At 37.4% G+C, this 17429-nt stretch overlaps 1 protein-coding gene across 2 annotated transcripts; it reads left to right on the top strand.

The window, feature by feature from the left end:
- The first annotated feature begins 1788 nt into the window (after window positions 1-1788).
- LOC127639691 (guanine nucleotide-binding protein subunit alpha-11-like) lies at window positions 1789-9920 on the top strand. 2 transcript variants are annotated; one of them, XM_052121848.1, is made up of 8 exons: window positions 1789-2046; window positions 2386-2549; window positions 2853-3037; window positions 3300-3454; window positions 4654-4782; window positions 5179-5308; window positions 6043-6196; window positions 6365-9920. In XM_052121848.1, exons 2-8 carry the CDS (start codon window positions 2408-2410, stop codon window positions 6565-6567), a joined length of 1098 nt encoding a protein of 365 aa, XP_051977808.1. In that variant the 5' UTR covers window positions 1789-2046; window positions 2386-2407; the 3' UTR covers window positions 6568-9920. The 2 variants fall into 2 exon arrangements, with proteins under 2 accessions (XP_051977808.1, XP_051977809.1); XM_052121849.1 differs by lacking the exons at window positions 1789-2046; window positions 2386-2549 and adding an exon at window positions 2572-2675.
- The last annotated feature ends 7509 nt before the right edge of the window (window positions 9921-17429 follow it).

Here is a 17429-nt window from a genome sequence, read left to right on the forward strand (position 1 = left end):
CGGTACAAGGCCTGAGCCTTGTGTGACTCCACACGTTATGGATGTTCACATAGATTCATAGTTACCTATGTTCACATAGTAACCCCTCCCTCCTAGATATGACCTGAACCAGCTGAGGACCTTCTCAGAGAGCCCTACCCAGTTTTCCAGTCTGCCTATGAGAATGTTGTGATCAACAGTGTTATTATAGTGAAATATGGAATATAGAATACTTTTAAAACTTTGTTCAGCTCTGAAAATGTTATTAGCACATTGTACTCTAGTACTATCGTTGTATTCCAAGTAGCATGTATGTTTATGTTTTCTTTCAAGCTACTTTTGGTGCAATTATTTTTCTTGGTGTAAGGCACAAACTTACTTCACGCAAGTACGTGAACGCAGACGCACCTTGCTACGCAAACTTGATTTCACGCGCCTTAGCATAGTGAAATGTGTCAGCGCTTAACCCAATGCAATTACACGCTTCATTCTATGGATTGCCACAAGGGGCACTAGAGCAGATTTTCTGTTTTCAGACAACAACTGTCATGGCGGAGCAACAATTTGAGTCCTGCCAAACAATTTAGATTGTATAAACATATTTACAACCCCTCGTCCCCTCTCCATTCGAATTAAACAGCGATTGAAAACGTTTGGCATGAAACTGCAGCTTCCCTAAATTCGACACTGTAAAGAGAAAATGGAAACAACTACGAGACCGATTTGTCCAAGCCAGGAAGAAATGGAAATTTGTCCACAGTGGAGATGCTGCAACTAGCTATGGAAATCCAGTCATTTTGGACATGTTGGGATGGCTTTTTGACTTCATAAAACACCACAGAGTCAAATGTTTGTGATTCGGTTTTGTGGCGCCTAAAAAATTCTATCACCCCCTTGTGGTGTGAGGTTTGTAATCCAGAGCAATGCAAGAGCACACATAAAGTATGTACAACGGGGCCACGCGTAGGCCATGCGTAGGCCAAGCACTCACCTCTGCGTTCGCGTACTTGCATGAAGTATGTTTCAGCCTCAAGACACATTAGGGGAAGTACTTAAACAGTACTAAAAATGCATTTAAAAAAAATGTATAGAATTTAATCGTTTTCAATTTGCAAAAATCGTTTTTGAATCGAAAACCTGTGAATCGAATCGATTAACTTTCAACCCAAAGATTCACACCCCTAGATATCAAAAATGTGCACTTTTGCTATCTAAAATTCATATTCTGCACATAATAATTTTTTTATTCAGCTTGCAGTAATATTACATGAATGCTAAGTTAAGATATCATTTTAAAGTTATCGAGTGGTAAGGGCATGATTCAGAGTCAAATGAACCTCAGATAGCTTACTGCAGCCACTGTTTTCATAGATCACGTGAATATTATCACTTATTTTTAAGGGTGATGCAGACTGCATAATTTTAGGGGGGCTGAGATGTAAAACAGGGTCTAGCAATACCTAAGCACCACATTTCTAAATATAGGCCTATACTGTAGTTTGTTTGACGTTTAAACATTAACTAAAAATTTATATCTGCCGAATGCTGAAAAAATATTTGAGTGAACATTGGTGGTGACTAGGCGGTACTTTAATATTCTGATTTGATCGAAGGTGGTACTTGGCCTAAAAAGTTTGAGAAGTAGCTTACTGAGCTAGTCGAACCCAGCAGTCTGGGAAGGCGCATTCCTCTGACATTATAGGCTTTCCTTCCTCTGCAGCATACACGACATATTATTTATTCAAAGCAGACTTTCAAGAAACGATGGTAGTTTATCTGAAGTGAATGACGCAGCTGATCAAAAATCTCTGGAATCAGGATGCGTTTAGGGAAACACCTCCTTTCACCAGTTCTAACATGAATTCTCGTTCACACCGAGCGCGTTTTTGTGTCCGCGTGCGCCCTTATAACATTTTCTATGTAAACATGCGCAAGACGGACGTCTTTGACCGTTTTTGAACGTCAACTTTTCAAAGCTCGTCTCGAGACAACTACGTTCTGTCAGTTTGCGTTGCTCTGCGTCTAACTTTTGTTCTGAACAGCCCCTGTTAGGCATCACGAATAAAGGTGAGTGATTTTCAATCGCCTCCATTTAATTTTTATTATTAGTGTCTTATAGTTGCTACATGTTTAATTGTTTATTTGTCGCCCATAGATAAACTAACGCTATTTTCAGTACAGTGCGAGATATTATTTCCTTTATTTATGGAAGACAGCACAGCTCTTTGCTATTTGCGGGATTTGTTTATACGATTAACGATAACGTTATAATTGATACGTTACGTTAAAATACTTTGTATCCTATCGTAAACATAACTAGGACTAACACTTTTGTGTGGCCTCTTGGTTGTTTAATATATATATACATATATATATAATTTGTATTATTCATTTTTTTTTTTTTAGTTAATTTATTTTAATTGGAGAAATGGGGGACTTTTACTATGGATGTTGCACTTGTTTCTTGTCTGAAGAGGAACGGAACTCCATCGCCATAAACAACGAAATTAAACGCATCCTATTGGAACAGAAGAAACGAGAACACAAAGAGCTCAAAGTGCTTTTATTAGGTGAGATGATCCTGTCCATTATATAACGACAAAGACAGACACAGCCATGAATGGTTACCACAATTACTCAAAGCTGAAAGAATGAAAATTATTAGCACAGAAGGACTCGAGACATTACCCATACAGGTGAGATGTGTAGGAAAACCAGGTTTTACAGAGAGTTGTTTTTTTCTTCTTAAAAGTGAGACTAAATATAATCAGCATTGAATGCAGGTCAAACAGTTTGTTAAATGTGTGCTATTAGGAGCAGTGTAAAGTTTGCAATGTTTTGTTTTTTATTTTATTTTTTTATTTTATTTGTAGGCACAGGGGAAAGTGGAAAGACCACGTTTATGAAACAGATGAGGATTATTCATGGAAATGGATTCTCGGAAGAAGAAAGACGTAACTTCACTAAATTGGTTTTCCAGAATATCTTCACAGCTATGAGGGCAATGACAGAGGCTATGACCACCCTAAAAATTCCCTATGGCAACCCACAAAACGAGGTGACCAAGGCCGAAGGCCTTACTATGTTTTCAATGTAACTTTCAGGCCCCAAGTTATGCATTGATCAATGAGGGCCATTTTATATCAACACATTCAGCCAAACTAATAGAAAAATGTGCTTTAACATCACCAAATCAACCTGAATACATTAGGTTGCACCATCAAGGCTTAGATCAGATAAAGCTACTTAAGTTAACAATTGCAGGTTACTATTTAGTGTATTTGCATGGCATTCTCATTCGGTCTTTGTGATATCCATAGATATATGCCCAGTGGTTCCACGGTCAGGAGATACATCAGATAACGCAGTTACAGAGTGGTTACCTAGAGGCCATTCTTAGTCTTTGGGCAGACCAAGGCTTCAAGATCTGCTACAGACGGCGCACAGAGTATCAACTTCTGGACTCCACTAAGTAGTAAGTGTGTTCAACACTGTTGGTTGAGTTTGGTGTGAACTGCACATTCTATAAATGGGCATCATGTAACATCTAAGTGCAAATACAATGTCGTTGGGACAGACTATGTCTGTATGACCAATGGAAACAGGTCAGGTGTTGGGGAATAATGCATATTGCATATTGTTGCATTATGACATTGTAATGCTGAAATGATACAATTCACCTTTAATTTTTTTACCAAGGCCACATCCACGCTAATATGTTTTAGCTTGAAACGTCCATTTTCAGTTTTCTAATCTCATAGTTTTCCAAAGCATCCAGTTATGGAGAGCGTTTTCAAAGTCTCTGCTCCAATGTGGATGGGAAGTGTAAATGTTGCAAAATAAATGTATTTTCAAATGAAAACATATTATTGTAGATATTACCTGTGTTTATTTCTGTTTAAAATCAGTTCAATCTTTATTTATCTGTGGATTTATTTGATTATTTCTACTCAATATAGTTTTTCTTTTCTGACATACCCTGTCCTATTTAAAGTTTAGTTGCATTTAAATTTCAATGATGTGCTGTATAAATGGAAAACAGTGAAACACAAAATAATAATAATAAAAAATAATATATATATATATATATATGAAAACAAGTCCAACTTTTAATTGAAAATATTTAACTTGAACTTACTTCCCTGTATGTTTGTCTCTGTCCTCTTACCTTTTGTTGATGCCAATGACAATCCATGGATGTTATGCAAATAAGGCATTTATAAGCAAAACAAAACAAAAAGGGGGACTTATTTTAACCACAGTCTATATAGCACATGGTATAATTTTAGGTCAAAGTGTTAATATTTGTTGCACTTAAACTTGGTAACACTTTACAATTAGGTTCCAGTTGTGAACATTAGTTAACAACATTATTTACCACAAACTAACAATGAACAATACATTTACAGCATTTTTAAATCTAGGTTAATATTAATTTTAACATATACCAATTCATTTAAATCTAAAGTTGTATTTGTTAACATTAGTTAACGCACTATGAACTAACTTGAACTTAAAATTAACAATTGCATTTTTATTAACTAAAATTAAGATTAATAAATGCTGTAAAAAATATATATTCTTTATTGTTTGTTCATGATATCTAATGCATTAAATAATATTAACGAATGGAAGTGTTACCAAAAACTCATTATATGTACTTGTTTTTTAAAGCTTTATTAGAAACTTGGACCGCATTGCAGCCGAAGGCTACATTCCTACAGCTCAAGATGTGCTCCATGTCCGATTTCCCACTACCGGTATCACAGACCATTGCTTTGGGTTAGAAAAGATCACTCTCAGGTATGGTTATCTTTTTATGCAAAGTATTTACAATAGAAGTCACACTGGTATTTAACAAATGATGCCATAATATCTCAAATTCTACTCAAAGTGTGCCCACTATTCACAGACATTGTGTTCAGTTTTCACTTACATAACTGCCAAGTAACCTAAGAAGACAAATTAGTGGTGAACAATGCACAGAAAACCAAAAGTAATGTAAGAGGAAATCAGGGTGTGATTCTGGTGAAGAAGACGGGAATAAAATATGACAGAGAGGAAGGAGGAAATGCCTAAATACTTTTTTTGCATAAGCAGGCAAAGTTTTTTCAGCTTACCACAGTGGATAAAACAACATCTCGAATGAGACAACAAAACCTAATTTCTCTCTGTGTGTCTGTCTCACTGTCTTTTTAGGATTGTAGATGTTGGAGGACAGAGAGGACAAAGAAAAAAGTGGATCCATTGCTTTGAGAATGTGACGTCGCTCATATTTCTAGCATCCCTCAGCGAGTATGACCAGCTTCTGGAGGAAAATAACAAGGATGTAAGTGTATCTACCTCTTCTTTCCCTCTCTTAGTGGCATAGTGCATGTCTGGGGAGGGTATATCTAATCAATAAGACTATAGTGACCTCTGGTGGTGGTACTAGGAATCGCATGCCATGGATTAGACACTGGCTCAGGATTTCATGCTGCCATGATACTTATTTCCACTATGTCAAATATGTAAACTATGCGTAGTGTGCACATTTTCTGCATAGAATGCATATAATACCCCAATATCATTCTACATTTGCCAAAATGTGCAGTATACAACAGAGCATACTGTACAGAATCGAAATCCCACAATACGATGCACTCAACTTGACCAAAAATGTAGACATTTGGGTTAAATTGCAGTGTTTCAAAATCTGAAGAAAAAAGGCCTTTGATCTGATGAAAAAAGTTGCTCTCCCTCTGTCTCTTTTTTCTTAGTTTAAACATTCAGACAAGGCTTTGTCAAGCCAACATCACAGTTTATGTTAACAAAGGTTAGCTGTCTAGTTAGCAATTTGTAGTGGATTACTTTTGAGTCAGTATGTAGTACACTGCCTAACACTGTCAATGTGCAGAGCACTAGTATTCCATTCTGAATATGGCAACTCTTCTGTCTAATCTTTTATTGGCTCTTATGTTTGTTCGTCCATTTCTATCTCCTGTCCTTCTATTATACATTTTGTACTTACCTTCTCTTAGTGAATAAACACCTTCTGTATCCCATTCCTCTCTCCGGCTGCAGAACCGGATGCATGAGAGCTTGTCGCTGTTCTACACCACCATCCACTCAATGTGGTTTGCTAATTCCTCTGTCATCCTCTTCTTGAACAAATTGGACTTACTGAAAGAAAAGATTCAGATCTCGGACCTAAAAGCATACTATCCTGAGTTCGAAGGTATTGTGGATCACCTGCACCCTAAATAGAATGTTAAAATTGTTTGCAAATGCTCCAACTTTGACATGGATATCCCTCATATTCGTATGTGCTCTTCCAATTCTCTACTCACTCCATTGAAGATATTACTAACCCTTTCCTTCCTCTGTGATTTGGTGCCTCCATCAGGCAAGCGTCGGGACACGCAAGCCGCCATGCTGTTCATCAGAAAGTTATATCTACAAGAGGCGGTTTGTCGTGAAACAAAGAATTCCAAAATAATCTACCATCACTTCACCTGTGCCACAGACACCAGCCACATCCGGAAAGTCTTCATCGATGTGAAAGACACTGTCCTCATGAAGTCAATAGATGAGTTCATATTCAACTGAGTAGCCCAAGAGGCCATTCAGCTTCTGTCTGCTGTTCATCTAGAGGCCATTTCATTCAAAACAGACTTTTCAGCTAATGAGCCTTGGATATTTTTCACATGCACACGGCCTGTCTGAGCTCACACACAAAAAAGGCAAGTGCTTGCTGAATTCACCATTTCCAATCTTATTGACTGGCTTTACACAATTACAGAAATCAAGTCATGTTTACAGGGTATCAGGTTCATTCAAAGAGCTCTTTTGAGGAAGAATTGATCACTGGATTTGACAAAGTGTGCCAGGTTAGTGGCATCAAGTATTTTAAAGATATTCAGAGTTTTGTTTGAGGCCTTTAGTAGTAAGTTATGTAGATATTCACAATGTGAGACTATTTTGTCTACATTTGTGGTATCATCTTTTTCATGGCAACATGGCATTTAACCCCGCCCCTAAATGCCATGTAACAACTATTGTGGTTAATTGTGGTCAGTCACTTTACATATCTGTCAGGCAAACTCCTCCTGTCTAACAATAAGTTGCAAGGACCACACTTCATGCTGCAAACATTTCCCAATCAAGCATGCAAAACACTACTCCAGACAATAGGAGAATCAGCCATATATTGACTGGAGGTTAAATAGTTTCTCTTGTTGATCAGACATGCCTTAGAAGATGACTTTTGCACACACGTTTCTATTAGTGTTATAATATTTTGAATTTGTTTTTATCATTATTTATAATAGAGTGTGCTTGAACAAAATGTAATGTAATGAAATGTAATCTGGTTAGAGTTTGTACTTTTATTTTGCCTAACAATCTGTATTTACATGCTAAAATGTGATTATATTGCAGAGATTTTATAAAGCCTTTTTCAGTAAAACAATAATTCATATCATAAACTTATTTACATGTAGGTCTACATTGGTTGTTATAGCAGAATGTGAAACCACACAGTTGTGTTACAGAAGAATTTGAGGGTAAGTAGGTTGCTAGCTGTCCCGTATTAGCCGGGCGTATTTTGGCCGAAATGAAGACGTATTTTAGCGGTGAGACTCTCAAGAGAGGGACTCAAAAATAAACTTATTTGGAAAAAGAAAATGCCAACATCAGACACCCGCGTTTTACATGAGATTTGAAATAAATTCTCCACTTTTGATATCAAAATGTAAACATGCATGTGCACGTTGAGCGTTTACATGCACGCTCTTACAAAATATACGCTTAATAAGCCGACAACGTGTGTGGACATGTAAACACATTAAACTGCTTTCCATTCACAGTGTAAATTCATAAACCTCTTAAGAACAATCTGATGACCACAGGTAGATTTTTGCCCATTACCCTGATTTTGCGTTTCATGTTAACACCTTCAGGGGCGTATCACCAAATGTTTTGCTCTGGGTACAGAACTATTTTAGGGCCCCCTAAATAATTTGGGTTTGTGGTGGGGGTTACATATAAATGGTTTTAGAAGGATATTTAACTGTGCAATATTATTTATAAGTAATTCACCATTTACCATTTACCACCATTTATTTTCAAACACAAACATTATTTGAATCAAGCAATAAATCAGTAAAAAAATACTGCATACAAACAAAATCAATTAATAAAAGTTCTTGTGTTGACAAAGTCACCATAAGATCTCTGAAATGAGAAGGGTGCCAGGTTGCTCAGTCTATCCTGAGGCTTTTCTGCTTTCAGGTAACTGATATTTACATAGCATCCAAAATATACTTAAAATATTATTAAATAAATGTATTTATCATCAAATTATTTATAAAAACAAAATACTACAAGCCATGCAAATTTATATAAAATTATTTTTTATTTAAATGTATTTTTTGTCACTGTGACAGTGGAGCTATTTAGTTAATTTCCCCTTGCAAATCAATGCCAAACAACACAGGTTATTAATTCTGTCAGGAATTAATACAATTTCTGTCATAGAAAATATATTAACTTCTGTTGTGGTTTTTGCTTGGGGAATTGCTGTTGGATGTTGTGTTCGCATAATTAAGTAGGTCTGTGCAGGTTTTGGGGACTGTTTGGGGATGTTATTAAAATTAACATTTAAAAGCAAATTGGGGCTATAGTTATGTTTCAAGTTCCATTTAATATTAATAATGTTTTTTTTTATGTTATGACAAGGGTTTCTTTTTAGTTACCGTGAATGAGATTTGTGTTCCCATGAGCTAGATGTGATCCTGTCACAAGTTAACATTGTTGTTTGCTGGTGAAAGTAGGGAATGTGTGTCACTGGAATATAAATTGCTTGCAGAACTACTTTAATATTCCAGTTTTCTTTGCCAGAAGGCTTAAAATCCCTGACTATAGGTGAGATGTATATAATGCTGTGCTCCCTGTCAATGTTAGTGGGAGCAAGTGAGTGGTTGATGCAAATTTAAATATGTAGGCAGTGTGCAAAAGACATAATGGTTTGTGCAGCACACGGTCACAAAGAATAAATATTCCACCTTTGCTTTTCAATGCCCCCCCCCCCTCCAATGAGGGTCCCTGTTACTCAGGTCCAACATTACCTGACACCCCTGAACAACTTTACCAGTGTTGTGCCGAAATCGGACTCCCTGGCAGATCCTTAATCCCCATTACCTGATTGGTCCTTTTCCCTAAAGTCCACCCCTAACCATAGTAGGGACTTATTGGTCCCTATCGCTTAAGCATACCCCTACACCTACCCTTAACCATACTAGGGAGTAATAAATCGATACGACACTTACTTATCCAATGTGCCTGTATTTGTTTTGATTTAAAAAGCAGAGAATAACATGATTATTTCAAACCTTATGTAAACACATTGTGTTGACCAATTTTTTTGTTAGGTATACACATATCGGTGTCCGCACTTATTGATAAACCAGTAAGAATGCTGGTAAAGGTGTTTACATGCAGCTTGAAATCAGAGTAATGTTCCAAAATCTATGTGTGCCGATAGGTTTGCTTAAATAGTTTATGAACTGAACCAATAAAGGAAGGCTGTTCAAACCATTTACATGACCACACACATTGTCGGCTTATTAAGTATAATCAGTGTAAGAACATGCATGTAAGCTCACGGTGCTTTGAAGGCAGCATTATAATGATATTACTCTAACAATATCTGTTTAGTTAAAGTCTGTTTACCTTTTCTTAATCCATGCAATTCATTTAGCCTGAACCGGTGTACACTAAAGCTTTGTTTGGCAGATAATTTCAGCCCTAAGTGTGCTATCAATGTAGTTTTTTTTAAATGTTATACTTTTTAAGTCTTTTCAAATTAAAGTTTGAAAATCCCTTATTGATTTCCAAAGAATGTTCATAATAAGGACAAGAATACAGAGATTTGGGTATGCTCTTCTCAGATGGGCCAGTAAATAAACACATTTTACATTTATGCATTTGGCAGACTCTTTTATCCAAAGCAACTTACAGAGCCCTTGTTACAGGGACAATCCCCCAGAGCAACCTGGAGTTAAGTGCCTTGCTCATGGACTCAATGTTGGTGGCTGTGGGGATCGAACCAGCAACCTTCTGATTAACAGTTATGTGCATTAGCCCACTACGCCACCAAACACCTAGTGTTTGGCATTCAAAATCTTATCAACAGTGATGACAATTGGTCTTTTTTTCTTACATCTATATGCATGCTGAATTGTGATTTTAGTTTCTTGCATATATTTACATATTTAACCATTTTTATTTATATTATATAGTACTCTGTACAATGTCTATGTGTTAATTCTTGTGAGCAGCTGACTGAAGAGTACCATGACAACATTTAAGTGGCTCTAATGCAACATTTCATTTAAGCCTTAAACCTACCAACAACTTTTACATTATTTTTGCAGCCTTGCATGCACTGATATTTCCAATAGGAAATGCAAATCTACTTGATTTCTAATGTACAAACACGACATGGAATGAAATAGTGATGCGGTACCTGTGACCTTCTCATTAATACCAAGAGGGAAGTCAAACTAACCCACACATTCTTGCAGGTCTACAACAAACAGAAAAGAGAGAACTGTGCTGTTTCAGATGCCTTCTGTGGTGTTAGTAACACTCATACCAAGAAAGGAGAAAAATGTGTGAGATGAGGGACAGAGACAGAGGAGGAGATAAAGAAATAGAGATTAATTGTCAAACCCGGAGATAAATTTGTCAAGTGACGTGAATCATGAACGGAGTCTGTCCTTATAAAGCACAATGACAATTTGCTGCTGAGTAGCGATAACACAATGACTGTGCACACCACATGCACATTGCATGACTGCATAACTGTTGAACATTTACGATTGAGCCACTGTTCAGCTCCATGTTCAAATCAAGAATAGAAATATTGTGCATGCATCAGAGATCCCTAGATAAAATAACAGGGAGTGGGATACTAAATATTAGAATACTTCTTTAGCTGTATTTACTACACAGTACTCAGCACTGTAAGTGCTTGATTTTTTACATTCACTATTTTAAGAGACAGTAGCATCTCCTGTCAGGGTAGGATTTACATGCTCTGTCTCTGCAAGGGAACTGTGAATGGAACCACTGGAGGAATACAATTAGGTCACGTAAGTGTGTTCATATGCGCTCCATAATAAGATACTGTTATGTAGTAGTATACTATACATTTAAGTAAAAAGGCTTTAAATGTAATATGTTTACATTTTCAGAAAAACTTGCCGTTAGGGGCAAATTGTGTGAGGTGTACAGAGCATTGCTATGCAGTTGCTACATTTCTAAGGTGTTCTTAATGTTTTTAGCACTTTACTAAGTGGTTGCTAACTGTCTCTATAATATTGTAGTCCCTAGAAATGGCTTAGAAAAACCTTCTTCGACATAATTCGATGGGATTTTTCTAAACTTGAAAAGTACTAGCACCTCTCCTGGAATGTTCAAATGCTTAAAGTAAAAAACTCAAAGGAATTTTCCGGGTTTAATACAAGTTAAGCTTGTTGGGTATGATTAAATGTTGATAAAAAATTTTAATAAAAAAGTGTTTTTACTTGTCCATGCTTAAAAAAAGTACAAACCGAGATTACAGTGAGTCCCTGCAATGGAAGTGAATGGGTCCAATCAGTAAACATTAAAAATACTCACTGTTTCAAAAGTATAGCCATAAGACATAAACAGTATGTGTGTTAACATGATTTTAGTGTGATAAATTGCTTGCTTACCTGTAAAGCTATTTAAGACTTTGTTGTCATGATGACGTAACACTGTTATCCCTAAAACGACCGTAAAAAGACGATTTGAGCAACTTTACAGCTTAAACAATACACAAATTTTAAAGTCCTTTAAAAAATTATATGCTTCACATTTCTGCATTTAAACCCTCCAAAAACTGGCTTCATTCACTTCCGTTGTAAGTGCCTCACTGTAACCTCGATTTACGCTATTTTTAAAGAAAAGAAGGGATAAGTGGAGAATTTTTTCTTTTATTTAATTTTTTATTATATAATTATGCCAACAAAATGGCATGAGCCCCAGCATGACGTACACCCCCTTCCCTGGGGGACAAGTGGAGGAAAACAGAAATATTAAAAATGGGGGGGTACTTCCTGTAACAGTGTAGTACCCCCCCCAAAAAAAAAAACACTGTAATATTTAAACAAGAGGGAAAAGGCCACCAAGGATCGGCAGTGAGAGATAGCGAGGAGAGAGAGATAAAAAAAAAAACACTTACTCGCCAGTTCTCCGATATGCTGTAGCTTGTTCCTCGGCCACTCCTCCACCCTCCAACGAACGACAGCCGCGCCTCTCCGGGTGTATCGGAGGCAGTCCTTCAGCTCCTTGTGACAAACACACACACACAACGGACATGTCCGTAAACGATCTCTCTATCCACATCCACAATCGGCCTTTATCCCTCTCGGAGGCTTAATTAGCCTGATAAGGGACCGGATGTGTATAATCATGACCCTGCACCGCCCTCCACCCTGTCAGAGTAGCTTATTCATTGTTTATAAGACGCAAACTCAATTTGGTCATCCAATGCCACCATCTTAGTACATTAAGGCACATTAAGCGTTTTCTTTATAATAGTTTTCTATGGGGGGAAATGATTAATGTTTATATTCTGGGCTCATCAGCTTGCCTGTAGATAGTATATCAGGAAAGTGAAAACTGAATTAGGTCTTTGTAAGCCACTGTCTTACAGAAAGCCTTTTTATGAGGGAAGTTACAAGGCAACTGTATTAACCCATTAAACCTCAGCAGATTATTCAAAATGTAGCATTGCTTGCTCCTGGTCTTTAACCAACCCATGAAACCCATGTTCTTGCAATACAGCAGAGCAGAATTTCTTTTTTTCCACTGTTCCTCCTCAACTGGAAGTGAAATTAGGAATGTTCTGTTTGTTTCCAGACAAGTAAGACTTGTGTTGGAGTGTAGGTTGCTATGTGTGAAACATATTTGCACCATCTGTTGTGAAGGCTGAAGTTGTGACTTGGTTCCAAATGCTAATTCAGATTTCTTTGCTTCTTGGCAGGGCTCATACTCTGTTGATTTTTTTACGTTGCACATGTTGCACATGCAATGTAATAAAGATTCAGATCTTTCAAGAAATGTGTGAACCCTTTGATACTAAAACTATTCAAATGTCTCAGATTTATTGGATTACTTTTAAAAACATCAAATTCTATTCTGTGTATGACCCCCAGATGCTCATAGGCATTTGCTTCCTATTACAATTGTCCTAAGAATGTGTATGGCTTTTTATTGCTTTTGTTTATTGACTTATTTTCCATGGAAAATGTATGTATCCTCTGTCTTTGTTTTATGGACTAAATGGTCACGAGATGTTGTTGGTTGAAGAGTGCATGCTGACCTATTGGTAAGAACAAGACAGTGTCACTGTGTCTGTATTGCCCTAAAGAATAGATGATGTTCTGCTAATTTGTGTAAAGATGAAGTGACACATATCTATGTATGTATGAATGTTACATTTATTTAGCGCTTTTCTGACACTACACTCAAAGCGCTTTACATAGTGAAAGGGACTTTCTTCATATTTAAAACTGTGATGGAGGGAATGAGACGTTGTTTTGAATGTAGTGACACAAGGGGTCTTTCTTTAGAACTTCACGTACCTCTGAACTTGAGAAAAGGCCAATGAGAAATTGGCTGACAGAATTTGCATGTCCCGCCCGCGGACATACGGGTATAAAGGGAAGTGGGCGTGCGTCTGTCAGTCAGTTTTTTGCACTGAGGAGCTGAGAATAAGGTACGGCCGTTTACAGAGGTAGGTCCAGTGTCGAGGCAAGGGGGACACAACGTCTCATTCCTTCCAAAAGGGAATGGAGGTTACAACAGTAACCATGACATTCCCCTTCTGTCACTCACTCGACGTTGTGCCGAATGTACACACACATAAAGGGTCCCATTTAAAAGCGGCATGCACTAGACCGTGTTACGTGAACTGCTGACACAGGTGCAAGCAAGCTACTGCGTACTAGAAGCAACTGTATTGGCCGCACGCAACCCTCCCCAACACACCAGAAAAAGCAGCTGAAGTGGCATTCACTTTGAGAAATGAAAGCAGTGACCGCAACGCTGCCATGGTCATGCTCTCGCAGTGAGTACATGAACCATCCACAAATGCTGCCTCAGTGTGATTGCTACCCAGGCACACAAGGCAGCGTCTATGACCGTCAGTCTTGGAGAGATATCGACCACATCCAGGAACTACACAGAGCCGGACAGGCATCTTTAAAAAGACGCATCCTGAAAAGGACGTTCAACGCCTGCTGTTGCTCTTTTTGTGAGTGAAAACAAACTCTTTTAGAGGAAAAATACTCTTTTAGAAGTGAACCCTCTTTTAAACAGAAGTGCCCAGGGGTGTGAACTGCACAGCGTGCAGAGAAGGAGAAAGCCGCTTGTAACGTGCCATAGATCCAACAGCAGTGCTCTGCCAAAAGATGTGAGTGGAACAGTGAACTGCACAACAGCTCAGCTCCGTAGAAAAAATCAAACTGACAGACGCACGCCAGCTTCCCTTTATACCTGTATGTCCGGGGGCGGTACATGCAAATTCTGTCTGCCAATTTCTCATTGGCCTTTTCTCAAGTTCAGAGGTACGTGAGGTTCTCAAGAAAGACCCCTTGTGTCACTACATTCGACACAACGTCGAGTGAGTGACAGAAGGGGAACTTCTTTGACCCATCCATTGTCACAATTGAGTGCTACAAGTCAGCACAACCTAATTTATTTTCAAGGGAAATCTATTTGAATAAAATGTGCGTATTATATCTTTACTATGTTGGCTTGACATTCTGCAGACTTGGATTATGGTTTTTTGAAAATCCCTAAACCAAGGCCCAAATTTCCAACTTTAACTCCAGTTACATCCAAACCTGGCACAGACACCATACTGTTCTGACATAGTGTGATATGTCCATTCAAAGTGGCTCAAAATTTCATAGATGTCAATTGACGGAATGTTCAAACGGGCCAATGGTGCTTTCACTATATGTCGGAATTAACAGAATTAAGAGATCCCGACATGAAAAGCATTCACGTTTTCATAAAACTCATAATTACAAGTTGTATACTTGAAATTCTGACGGAATGGAGTAGTTCTGCAGCTCATCAGAAAAAGAACTGGGCATCTGTTCAGTGTCAGTGCAATGTGTTTCTCGGGTCAATTGTAGACAGGGTGGTAACCCTTACTGCAAAGTATTAAACTTCAAACCATAATTCATCTTGTACTGAATGCGCTATGAACATGAATGATAACTCAAATAATGTGGATTGTTGAGGAGAGGGGGACTTTCTAAATGCTTAATTTGGCTTAATGTACTAAAACCATGACCAGGAAGAACCACATTTTCTCTCATATGTCCCTTGTCATGAACACTCTCTAGTGGCAAAACAAAAAAATCATAATCCAAAGGGAAAGAGTATATTTTAATTTAAGTGTTTAATAGAGAAAACACGTGAAAGGGTTTAATTGACCAAGCTGAAAGATCAAAGCATTGCAGTAGTCCTGTCATGAGATGACAAAAGCTTAGATAAGGAGCTGTGCAGTATATTCAGAGAGAAAGGGTCTAATTTGTATTATGTTGTAGAGTGGGAATTTACATGACCAGTTGGTCTTTGAAATGTGAGATATACTATACGTGGTTATCAAATACTACCCAAATGTTCCTGGATGGCTAATTTATAAAGATCCTAAATAAATAAATGGGGACACAAGAAATCTGAATATAGTTATAAATCTGAAAATATAAAATATAAATGTAAATCCTGAATGTATAGTTATGAATCCTTAATATATTATTGTAAATCAAAAAATATACAGTAGTTGTAAAGCTAAATATTTAGTGTTATGTGCAGTACATATTATTTATAATAACAATAATACCACTGTTGACATTTGTGGGGCACCGAACAGCCAAATTTACTGTAAACTTATTTTGATTCTACACAGTAGCTGTCAGTTTCCTTCAAGTACTTCCTGGATCAAACATAATTCTACTTTTCTGTTTCCAAAACAGCTGCCAGTCACAGTTTTGTTTGTTTAGACCTTGAAATTGCAGTAAATTAAGCATAATAGACAAGGTATGAACCAATCGGACCATGTATTTTTGCTAGAGCACCAATCAGAGCGCATCATAAGTCACTGAACTGAAAGCAATTAATTTCTGTGCCCTTATCGTACCTAAGTGAGGACCGCAGGCAACAAGGTTTATTGCAGATATTTCCATCAAGCCAAGAAATACAGGCCTATTAGCTACTGCAAGAACCTGGTGAGGTTTATTATACTTATTTAAAAATATATGGATGATATAAGAATTAAACATTTTGCATGAATTAGTTGCACATCAATGAGGCTGACTTTTACAGTAAATAATGAATTGTGAAACTATGAAAAAATAAATTATTCTTGTGTTTAATGATGCCTATTTGTTTGTTTAAATGAATATTGAGTATTATTGCAATACTTAGTATTATTAGCTCTTTTATGGCACCATGTGGCAATTGCCTGGAACAAAAATTTGCCAACAGGTGACTGTGCAAGGCTTTTACTTGCAATTAAGCTCTGTACTTTGTCTTGACGTCATAATAATGTTCAATGTTTGCAGTTTCTCCTAAAATGTGTTGTCGATTATTTCTATCTATCTGTCTCTTGATCTTTCTTCTTTAAGGACTGTGGCTTTCTTTACTCACCTAGTTCCCATGGAAATATTTGATGTATAGGCAATCTCAATATCCAAGACTTGCTCACAACGCCATAAAAGGCCAGATAAACCGGTTCTGCCTACAAAGACAAAAGATTGGCATCCACAAAGACGGAGAGAGAGAGAGAGAGAGAGAGAGAGAGAGAGAGAGAGAGAGAGAGAGAGAGAGAGAGAGAGAGAGAGGTGTGTCAAATACCTGTAGAGCTATTCAAGAATTTAGTACAACTTCTGACTTCTGACACAGGTTTCCTACTATTACTTTTTGCCTTAACTTGCACATTAGACTCACATAATACTCAAAAAGGCTCATAGCCTGTACTCATCTGCCTATACCAGTGTACTAAATACTGTAAATGGTAAGTGTGAGGCACAATTATTCCATTTATTGTAAATGTTATTTAATCATAGGACGCTTTTAAGGGTTGGACATTAGTTGTGAGTTGAAATTGCAGCTGTTAACTACACGAGAAAAGTTTAGTAGTCTAATGTGGGGCGTTCAAACCAGTCGAAACTATCCACTGTACTGCCCTGCGTCAACAGCATTGAGTATACAGTAGATACTTAGGGCGCATTCCACTCATACACAATGGCTCTCAAAACCTCGTGAGCTACATAGCTAGTCAGCATTCTTGGGAGATTTGATGAGCAAAAATGCTGATTAGGATCACGCTCACATAGGACGCGTTCTTGCGTGTGTAAGAAACT

This window comes from Xyrauchen texanus, chromosome 48 (genome assembly GCF_025860055.1).
Source record: "Xyrauchen texanus isolate HMW12.3.18 chromosome 48, RBS_HiC_50CHRs, whole genome shotgun sequence".
Taxonomy (NCBI): Eukaryota; Metazoa; Chordata; class Actinopteri; order Cypriniformes; family Catostomidae; genus Xyrauchen; species Xyrauchen texanus.

What these genes read in the sequence shown, in the direction of transcription:
- LOC127639691 (XM_052121848.1), top strand. Translation starts at nt 2,408, where the DNA reads ATGGGGGACTTTTACTATGGATGTTGCACTTGTTTCTTGTCTGAAGAG. An exon ending in CTTCTGGACTCCACTAAGTA is followed by an intron (nt 3,455 to 4,653) that starts GTAAGTGTGTTC and finishes TGTTTTTTAAAG; the next exon opens with CTTTATTAGAAACTTGGACC. An exon ending in ATACTATCCTGAGTTCGAAG is followed by an intron (nt 6,197 to 6,364) that starts GTATTGTGGATC and finishes TGCCTCCATCAG; the next exon opens with GCAAGCGTCGGGACACGCAA.